The 10,471-nt window shown below is 38.6% G+C and overlaps 1 protein-coding gene across 3 annotated transcripts; it reads right to left on the bottom strand.

The window, feature by feature from the left end:
* Positions 1 to 1,277: 1,277 nt before the first annotated feature.
* LOC103468375 (cysteine protease atg4da-like) lies at positions 1,278 to 10,449 on the bottom strand. 3 transcript variants are annotated; one of them, XM_017306280.2, is made up of 12 exons: positions 10,214 to 10,449; positions 8,341 to 8,600; positions 7,227 to 7,310; positions 6,966 to 7,139; positions 5,287 to 5,569; positions 5,133 to 5,197; positions 4,081 to 4,208; positions 3,804 to 3,882; positions 3,615 to 3,691; positions 2,882 to 3,001; positions 2,605 to 2,727; positions 1,278 to 1,855 (listed from the first exon to the last, which is right to left on the bottom strand). In XM_017306280.2, exons 2-12 carry the CDS (start codon positions 8,531 to 8,533, stop codon positions 1,694 to 1,696), a joined length of 1,488 nt encoding a protein of 495 aa, XP_017161769.2. In that variant the 5' UTR covers positions 8,534 to 8,600; positions 10,214 to 10,449; the 3' UTR covers positions 1,278 to 1,693. The 3 variants fall into 3 exon arrangements, with proteins under 3 accessions (XP_017161769.2, XP_008413646.2, XP_017161770.2); XM_008415424.3 differs by lacking the exon at positions 2,605 to 2,727 and having other exon boundaries at positions 10,214 to 10,442; XM_017306281.2 differs by lacking the exon at positions 10,214 to 10,449 and having other exon boundaries at positions 7,227 to 7,339; positions 8,341 to 8,480.
* Between the last annotated feature and the right edge of the window lie 22 nt (positions 10,450 to 10,471).

Genomic DNA, 10,471 nt, shown 5'->3' with positions numbered 1-10,471 from the left:
ACTAGTTTATTGTGTAATAAACTAATTCGAGCAGCGCTGGAAATTAAAACAAAGGGCCTTTTAGGTTACTGTAGCAAAAACAATTCTTACCATAACTCGTTTGATAATTAAAATCATAATAGCTTTTTTTTCTATTGGCTAAATTAGTCTTCCAGTAATTATTTTCTTTTTTAATGTTTGGAGAACGTTATATTTACACCAAAACAGATCAGTGTATAAACAGCATTAAAGACAAGAGGTAATTTGGATGTTTATAACCTATAAAGATTAAAAGTTGAATTTGTACATCTACATATATAGAACCAACTATTCCACTATTCCAAGAAACAAAACCCTATTACCTTTTTCTTGACTGAATTCCATAAAGGCTAGATTTGTGGATACCTGTAGCTCCTCTAGAGTTACCATGTTCCAAACAATTGGTTACACTGGATTTAATTTTATGTATATCAGAGCAATATATAAAAAAAGACACTTTTTTTCCCCTAATAAAATACATTAAAGTTTGTTGTAACAAAACAGAAATGTATCAGTACTATTTTTGCAAGGCGCTGCATGTTTTGTTTAAGAATCAGAATTGTAGAACCACAAGTCATTTGCTGCGGCTTGGTAAACACACCATCATGCACAAGTGACCGGGAAGACTAAAGATGTAGAGGCCAAACCAGTGTAGGACTTACACGGCCATGCTGACTATATAAAGGATTCCGTAACAGGGGAAAGGCCGGCTTACGTCCGATGTGTTGGACTTGGACCAGCAAGAGCTGCAGGCGTTGTGGTAATCTCAGGAGTCGCCTCTCTGCTTATATTTGGAGCTTCTCGCCTTGCTGAATCGAGAATTCGTACCTCAGCCTTAGTTACTATTCTGTCTCGGTTGTGCAAACCGAGCATGAGAGTTAAAAAGACATCAAAGCTGCTTTCATGGTGCTTGAGACTGCACAAAGATGGAAGTGAGAGATCAGCGAGTCTCATGTAACTGCTTTGTTGAAGACCACAAAGGAAGAAGTGAAAGGCCTAAAGGCTAAAAGTGGTTTTAATCATAGCATGCAGAGTTTGTTTTAGTTGACTACAATATGTTTGAAGAACTTGCGTGAATGCCAGTAGGGATGATAATCTATAATTACATTGAATTAAAGAGGAGTTTTGGAACTTTGTATGGTCATTTACCTCAATATTTTCTAAGAATACATATAGAAAAATAAACTGGTGTAGAATGTCTTCAATGGGTGAATTAATGACAAGCTGCCATGAACAAATGCTTCACAGGAAGACATACATTTAGAGAGCATGTTTTATTATTTTGCTTAAATTCAAATAGGGTCATAAATCAACATTTAGAAATCCGCTTTTCCAGTCCATGTAGAGAGCAGCTCATCTATCCACATGAGCACAAAACACACACATTGCACTGTGGCGCTTCCCTTTTGTCGACACTTTTGTTCCTCTGAGCTTGTCTGCTAAAAGGAATGAATGCAAATATTCTTTATTTGGAATAAATACAATTTCAAAGACGCACAAAACACAGATAAAAATACAGCAGAGAGGCGACTAAAACCTGGTCAGTTCATATTTGCTGAACCTGTGTGTTCCCAACTGAGTCCTGCAAGCTCGTCGAAGACGGGAGATTGCGAATCCTCACCGGTTTCCACACAGACGCAAAACAGACAAAAAGCCCATCACCTCAATTTCTTGTTCATATCAGAACAAACTCGTCCATGCTGTTGCTGTCCTCGTTATTCGGTTCGCCGTTTCTCTGGATGCAAGTGATGCTGCTGATGATTTCCTCCTCCACGTCCCGACGCTTCTCCTCGGAGAATATAAACATGGGGTACGTCTCTACTGATGTGGAGACAGCCTGCGGAGCAGAGCGCGTCGATCAAAGCTGTGAGTTTTAAGATTAAGGCGCATCGAAATATCCGTTTAAGCCTCTCTGAACTTACAGGGGCGGTATTATGCGTTTTCCAGCCACATTGTATAATTTTATCGCAAAATCAAGTAATTATGTTGCCTTCAGTTATAAAAATGCTTTACATATCAAATATGACTTGGAAGAAATTTGACTTTGCAATTTTACGCCTCGAAATTGGGCCTCTGCCTCTTTAAGAAGCTCCTATTCTTTCTGAAACTCCGCCTACAGGAAATTATCATATGGCTCTTCTGCTAACCCTTTAGCATCGTTTTTACTGAGAAGTAGCTCGTATAATGAGCTCAGCAGATGTGCAGTTCCACCAGATGTTTGCTAATTGCTGCTGGCTAGCAGGGTTAGAATAGTTTTGGGGTTTCTTTATTGTAGCTTAATTTAATTTTGTTGTGACTCGAGTAAGTTTGAGCTAGTTTTTAGAGTTAGTTTTCTATTTTTTTTTACTCAGCAAACATTGGTTAGCTTTAGTTTAGCTTTTATAAGTTATACAATTTTACAGTAGTTTCATACTTGGTTCATTTTTGGGTGCAGAATGCAAAAAAGGTCAAAGCATTCTATTGTCATTATGTATACATTGATTTAGTTCTTTCCCCCCCCATTTGTTAACGTTTTTTTTTTTTTTTTTTCATGTAACAAAGATGTTTTCTGAATTTAATTTTTGTCATTTTGTTGGTTTTAGCTACCTTGATGGCTAGTTGGAAGGAGCTGAGTGGGGGAGTCATGGGGACTGCTGCTCTGTCAGGGGAGGAGTTTGTCTCGAAGGCGGAGCTAGGTCCACCCAGGTGTTTTGCACAGCGGAGTGGTTGCTACAGGAGATTAAAGGGTTTCTCAAACGTGCATGAAAGAATTAAAGCAACACTCCGGGTATGTTTTTTATGACAACGTAACATTATTTTACATAACACTGCCCCTTTAATAAAGAAATGCTACCTTTGATGAATAGCAAGAAGAAAATCATACCTCGTTCACAGCTGCGCACATGAGCTCAAACTCATTTTGACCTTTTGCATAAAATCCTATGGTACAGCTGGGATCCATGCGGGAAAAGGCCATTTTCCTGGGATGCTTACAGTGAAACGACTGCAAACAGCGACGAGAGATGAGATCGGAAAAACGGGTTAACATTCACACCGATATGCAAATATTCACACATCAACTTTTACATTTTTTGTCATATTACAACCAAGAACAACCATCTATCTTGTTGGGATTTTCTTATGAAAGACTAATTTTAAAGTAAAAGAAAAATAAGTTTGAAAACATGGTTTTCAAATTCCGTCTACTGTTTGTACTGACAGAATTTGTGTAATCAAGTCATTTTAACTTTGTCCTGTATACCCTTTGTTTATTTTTAGCTAGACAAGTTACTCATTGTTCAGGGACAACATATGTCCCAACAATTATGCACCACTTTTTTGGTTTGTCACATAAAATCCCCACCAAAAAACATAAAGTTTGGCCTTTTAACATGAGACAATCAGAAAATTAGAAAATCATCAGCAATAAGAGATTTTCTTAAAAAAAAAGTGTAGCTCTGATTTCTGTCAGTTTCATAATAGTTGAAATGACGAGCTGTATTATAAACTTTCTTCTACTACTATGTTGTTAACGGTTGATAAACTAAGCAGGTGTCACCAGGCGACACGAGACAGAAAGTGATAAAAAGGGAAGGAAGTGAAATGCTAACTTATACCTCTAAGGGAAAGTTGTCATTTTTTATGTTCACTGCAGGCTGGCAGTAGTGAGGGTCTAAGTACAGCAGATGGTCATCTTCATCAAAGCAGGGGTGGAGGGAAGGCAAAATGACATTTTTAGTTTTTATTTTTTACTTAAAAACCGTGATTAGATGGATCAGATGTTGTCGTAACGTCACCAAGCGTACCCTGGAAGCCAACGAAGAACAACGAGTGCTTTGGTTTGCCACCAATGATCCCGATGCAGCACCTCAGCATCAGAAGTTTCTAGAAAGAAAATGCATGAACAGAACACTTGTTTATTGCTGGTTTAGCAGATAGAACAGAATAAAAATGACATTTCAGCCTATTTTATTAAGCAAAAATGGGCTCATTCCAGACTCTCGCTGACTGGTTAGCACATCTCTGGTCATAGGATGCTAATTCTCTCCTCACTAACAACAGAGCCATGTATGGTTTAAGTACTTTGATGCAGGTGATGTAGGAGGGATTGAGCTCCTGTCCTCCGAGCCGGACAGGAACCAGGACGACGACGGACTTCCAGCTCTGAGGGAGCGGCCGCTCACACAGCCCTCTGACATCCTGGAGGTAGACTAAAAAAAAAAAAAGAAAGAAAAACTATTAAACCACAGCATGCTAAACTAAAAGAGTAATTCAGTTTAATATTTATTAGAAATGCACCAATTGGATTTAGATTGAAAACTGACCATTTTCTGTTGATCACAAGTTTTTTTCCTCGTCCATTAAAAGCATCAAACCAAAGAAATCTCACCATTTTCAGCTTTGATTAACTTTTTTGAGTTCAATAGAAATCAATTTTTTTTAGCTATATACAAAATGATGGAATCATCTTGTAATCCTGCTGGATTCAAAACTTCTGCAACCTATTAAAGAGGCAGTATTACATATTTTCCAGGCATGTAGTGCCATTTTATAGCACAAAAAAAGTAATTAACCTTCAGTGGCTATAAAAATGTTTTATATGTCAAATATGATTTTAAAGAAATTTCACATCATAATTCAATGCCTTGAAATTGGGTCTCTGTCTCTTTAAGAAGCTCCTGCTCTTTCTGAAACTCCGTCTTCAGGAAGTCATCACGTTGTCATCACGTTGTCAACCCTTTAACAATGTTTTTAATCAGCATTTCACGGAGACATAGCTCCTATTAAGAGCTCATGATGCTAACTGGTGTTTGCTAATTGCTGTTGGCTAGTCTGAAGGAGCTCAAAGGCGTTTGAATGGTTGACACCAGAGATTAAAGGCTTTCTCAAACATGCATGCACAAATCAAGGGAGCAACACTCCAGATGTGTTTTTGATGAGGGAATAACTTTAAAACACAATGTAAAGGAATACATTGTGTTTTATAATAATGGTATTATTATAGTTAGACAAAAAACGGGAATCAGCAGGTTAGACCGTAACAAACAAAAATAAATAAATTGTAAATCGGTTTAGACAAAGAAAACCTGACTGGCGCATCTCTAGTTTAAACATTTGACGTGGAAACCACTTACTGGTGCAGTCTTGTGCAACATAAATGACCAGGTTGGGGAGATCCACTGAAGCCGCCACAGCTTTCCTGAAAACAGGACCACATTCAGCGTCAGAGTACGAAGAATCTCCCGCTCTGATGCTCCAACAGCTGCGAGGGATTCATTCACTTCTCACTTCAGGATGTGAGCCACGATGGACGGGCCGTACCAGTCGCCGGCCTTCTTTCCCGAGCTTCGCCCCAGCTCTACCAGCGTGTGTATGCCGAACGGGGCCGTGGGATGGTCGGCGAACCAGCCCACCACCCTCCTGTGCGTGGCTTCCATGGGTCTGTCCAGGAGGGAGCCGACGCTCAGCTTCCGGCCCCTCTTTCTCCCGACTTCCCCTGCCGTCCAGTCGGCCGGGTGGAGCAAGTCCAGGTCATCCTTGACGGCGGAGAACCGCACAGGCCAGGTCCAGTCTAGACGAAGTTCCGAGACTTTTTTTTTTTCCTTCCCAAAATGTTACTTAATTACATCATGCACAGTCATGGGAGTAAAATGTTTTTAGCAGTTTTGCAAGCTTTGTAGCTTCAGTTTTTGCTGCGACCGTTTTCACATTTTATTCGTTTTTGAAAGAGTAGACGCCTGTGAGTTCACTGCAGCTACGCCTGCCGCGATAAGCAGTTACACAATTTGTCAGATCGCATAAGTTAGGATGAGCTTGATCATTTCCATTCTGATGATTCACATTTTTTTAAGGAAATTTTTTTATGGAGACTTCATAACCCATTTTATTTATGATTTCAGTTGTGTGTGGTTTTTATTTTCGTTTTGTTTGTCGTTTTTAGTTGCTGCGTTTTACTTTGGATATTCAAAGTATCTGACAGTTTCAGTGTGAAGTGTTCTGTACAAAGTTTATTGGTCTTTAAAAGTGAACTTGCATTATTAGGCCATTACCATCATATTACTCAAAAATTGCTGCTACAATTTTCTATAAAATTGCTCAATGTTGCCATCAGTTATCGGTGTGACAACAGCACTATCATGCTTACTCACTGCTATGTGTGACTCTGTGATGGTGATACAGTGACAGTTTCAGTGAGGTTCCACTAAATATGCACAGAAAATATCATTCACCTCACAAATTAAAAGGATTTTATTTGAATGTCGTAACATTTACGGGAGCAGCGGTTTGGCTGCTTTCTGTGTGCCTCCTTCCTACATTGACAGCAATTTCAATTCAATTCAAAAATACTTTATTTTAAGGCTGCAACTAACAACTATCTTAGCTATCTTTTGATTATTCAGATAAGATGTTTTTAAATTGGCACATTCTGCAGATTTCTCATTTAAGCTTTTTTATGAAATATTAGAAATGCATTAAAAAAATGCTAATAATTAAATTCCATTTTTTTAACAAAGAAGGTTTATTAATCTTAAATGCAAAAATGTATATATTTTTGTACATTTGTGGCTTAATTACAGCTCTAAGTGTGTTTTCAGCTAACGACATACTGAGTCCGTACACTCGAGTCAGTGATTAATTGATTATTAAATCAATTAATAATTGATTTAATTATTAATTGATTTAATTCACCATGATTAATCGAAACGATCGTTTCAGGTCTAACAACAACTGCGATTTGTGGCTACTTGAGCCCAGTGAAAGCCAATAAAAGTCATTTAAACTGTGAAAAACATTTAGATTGTCATGTAAAACTAATAATTAACAAAATACCATGCCTGCCCTAAAATACAAAAAAAGTGTCACATCAACAGTTTTTATCAAAACAGCTAATTAAAAGAGCATGTTTTCATTTTCCTTCACTCTCCCCATTAGATTATATTTGCATGTTTAGTTGTGTGTGTTGTCACCTGCGGGCATCAGGTGTATGAGCAGGCCCTGAGCCAGCAGCATCTGGCCAGTACGCAGAACACACCCCCAACCGCTGTCTGTGGTCAGAGAGGAGCCCGGCAGCTGAGGGAAGCCCCGTCTGTACGTCAGCCACAGGAAGGACGCGAAGGAGCGGCGGAAACGCTCCTTGTCCCCTGACAGGGTTCAGAGACGGAATTTAAAACTTTTTTGAAATATTATGAAAAGCTGCGCGGTCGAATGTTCGGTTTGGTTGACCTCACCGCTATCTTTGAGATTGTAGGTTTTCCCCAGCATGATGAGCGGCAAGTCCTTGTTAAATTTGGATTTCTGCTTCATGGTCCAGCCTGGTGAAGTAAATAAAGGGGTTCTTCTTCTTAAAAAATAAAAACACATCAAAATATGTGTTGTAGGGATGTAAAGTATCGATGATTAATCTTATACAATTAAATGATAAAAGTCAATTTTCTCAAAAACAGATTGTCTTTTATGTCTTTCCATAATATGACGGGACTAAATTTTTCATAATATGCTGAATTAAAAAAAACAAAACATTACATTTAAAAAAAAAATTGTGTCAGTTGTATGACATGCTGACTGAATGAACTGAAAACTGTAGTTCTCACGTAATTAAACTTAGTCTGTGGTTGCTTTTGAAGAAATGTTAAAATTTGGCTCCGTATAAGTACGGTTTTGCAACCTCTATAGGTTGCAAAACTCAACCGTACTTAGCACAATGTTTTGTTTCGTCGTGTTGCAAGTTTTGTCTTTTATGTACAGCGGCGCATTAGGGTCGCAGTAGATAGAAGAAGAGGAGTAAATTTCCGTCAAAACTCGAGAGATTTTCTAGAAAAATACGTTTTTTTTCCCGGAGAATTAATCTCAAAATTTTTGAGTTAAATGGCGGAAATGTACTCCAGTTTCCTCCCCATCTACAGCGACCCTAATACGCCGTCGTAGGTATGCTGCTTTCCTGTCGTCGCATCCACCGTTTTGTAGCATATCAGTGATATTTTAACATGAAATTAACGCTGCTTTTCCATGCTGCTCGTCTAAATGAACGCAATTAAGGTCAAACTTAAGGAGCTTGTCGAATGTTTATTTCAAAACAGAAGCGCATAAAGTGTCTTTTTTTGTCCTGCACCAAACTCTGAACAGTCATTTCTCTTTCCTGTTCTTTAATCCTGTATCACCAGAATGACCAGCGGCGCCCTCTGCTGGATGGCGGCCAAACTACAAAACTAAAAGAAGGTCTAAGCTGATGTTAGTACTTAATTGACTGGCACTCATTTTAATCTAATAAATCATTAATCAATAATTAATCGTAAGTAGATTAATTGTTTGAATGTGTAGGGAACAAAAAAACCCCAAACTGACCATATTTGACGCTGTTCCATGCTGAAACCAGCTTGGATTTAAATTTGCTTTTTTCCTCCACAGCCTGGCCCTCGTAGAACATCGCCTGACTCAGAGAACCAGCAGACACAGAGGGGAGGAGATCCCAGTCGTCCAACTGGTCGACAGCGGCGGCCCTGCCGTAAACATAGGTGGAGGACGTGGTGGGGTCCATGACTACAGCCGGTCACCATGTCCAAGTGAGTAGTGCTGCTCCCATTTCTCCTGATCATCACAGAGCTCTATGCGCCATAAAACACATAACATAAAACGTAAACCGTTTCCTACTGTCCACATGTGACACAAGTAGCCGTCCACAATGAATCCCACTGTTCATACTGGCTCAAATGAGCTCCTTTCCCACCGCCTCGGATCAGCCGATATAAACCAAAGCAAATCATTTAGTGAGATAATAAACAGAGACGGCAGACATGTGACCGTACCCTATGACTAATGAAATTTCAGGTATGTCACTTTAACGGCTGCTTCTGCTGCCGGTTCCCAGCTACACTTGCACAGTCATAGTTGTCACCTCACTGTGGGTGATGTAAAAGACTTCACACACTATATCAGAGAACGCTACGGCCGGGCAGTGGGTCAGTCAGCAGCGGTGCAAAATGGAGGAACCGGAAGAACATAAATGAAAAAACAAAAAAACCAACAAAAATAAATTGATTAACTTGTTTGTAATGGTTGGTTATGACAAAACTGTATAGACTGGCATTATTGAACTGCTTGGTTACAGATGCGTTCAGTCTGCTGACTTTCAAGCTAAGGGGCAGGACCCTCACAAGATAAGCCTGTAGGCAGGTAGTGTCCAAATGTTCTGCCCAAATTGAAAGTAGTCCCCCCACCCCAATTAAAAATTCTAAAATTATTATTTTAGAATAATAATTTTCTCTTTTACCTATACAATATTTAACTACTTGGTTATTAAAAGGCAAATACTTGTTTTTTTCCATAACATCATCCACTGTAGTAAAAACATTTACAGTTTTCCACTCATTAAAAATAAAAAGTCTTAATCTGCATGACCAACTGTGTTGGCACAACACATCTCTATAATTCTTCATAATATATATAGAATTTCTGTTTTTTGGGGGACGGAGTCGCACTTTGGACACTCCTGAAGCCATTAGTGTGAGTTTTTTAGTTTGAATTTGTTTCAATATTTCACCTGCAGCTCACCAATCATAACTAATCAAGAAAAAAAATAAAACAAAACAATATCACTCTCTGGTCAATTATCAGAACATGCCAAGTTATAGTCATTAGAGAAAAAAAATCTGAATAAAGTCAGAATTAGCAGGTAAGACTACAATCAAGATCTACCAGGAACATGTTCTTGTTATTTTTAATTTATGTATTTGCCTAGTCATTTAGGAACATTAATTTTTTTCTTAATTATTATGAACATTTTAATTTTCTGGGTGGAAACGTGAAAAAATGGGTGAGAGGAAACACAATCTATTTCTTGTTATTATAATTTGTTTAAAAATCTAGATAAGTAGACTTAAAGCAAATAAAAAGTGCAAGTGAAGTTCAATTTAAGACATCTGATGGCTTAAAAATATAAATATTTCATCATTCTAGGGTGAATGGTTAAAAACATAAAAATCCAGATGAAACATTACTTTGTTAAATCTGATCCTAGTTTCTATTCTGAACAGTATACAGTCCTGACAATGTACTTTGTGCTCTTCGTGTAGTTGTCTTAAATGTAGGTAATACACATCAGGGCCAAGAATTTCTACGGGATTTTCACGTGATTTGCAATGACAATATATCAGCATGGGACCATTTTAATGACTTACAGCCGTTTTAAGCGGGTCCACGTCAGTAAAATAAAGCTTACCTTCTCTGTGGTGTCGTCATTCCTCCGCCGTCAAACTGCGATACTTTCTGACTACATTTATGTAGCACTACCGCGCTCCTTTTTGTTGCGTTGTTGTTCCTTCGACTCAAACCTACGAACTGTCGAGCATTGAAATAGCAACAGAGGACAGAGCATAGTCATTTCCTGTTTATTGTGGTCACGTGCTCGCCCTTATGTGATTGGTCAACGGCAGGGAACCTCTCTCTATCTCTCTTTTCTGCTGGACAAGCTGTGGGT

Source organism: Poecilia reticulata, chromosome 8 (genome assembly GCF_904066995.2).
Source record: "Poecilia reticulata chromosome 8, P_reticulata-male-v2, whole genome shotgun sequence".
NCBI lineage: Eukaryota > Metazoa > Chordata > Actinopteri > Cyprinodontiformes > Poeciliidae > Poecilia > Poecilia reticulata.
Note: the sequence above shows the minus strand (reverse complement) of the source record. Positions and strands in the feature narration are given on the sequence as shown.

What these genes read in the sequence shown, in the direction of transcription:
- LOC103468375 (XM_017306280.2), bottom strand. Translation starts at nt 8,533, where the DNA reads ATGGACCCCACCACGTCCTCCACCTATGTTTACGGCAGGGCCGCCGCT. An exon ending in ATGGAACAGCGTCAAATATG is followed by an intron (nt 7,311 to 8,340) that starts GTCAGTTTGGGG and finishes TTACTTCACCAG; the next exon opens with GCTGGACCATGAAGCAGAAA. An exon ending in CATACACCTGATGCCCGCAG is followed by an intron (nt 5,570 to 6,965) that starts GTGACAACACAC and finishes AACTTCGTCTAG; the next exon opens with ACTGGACCTGGCCTGTGCGG.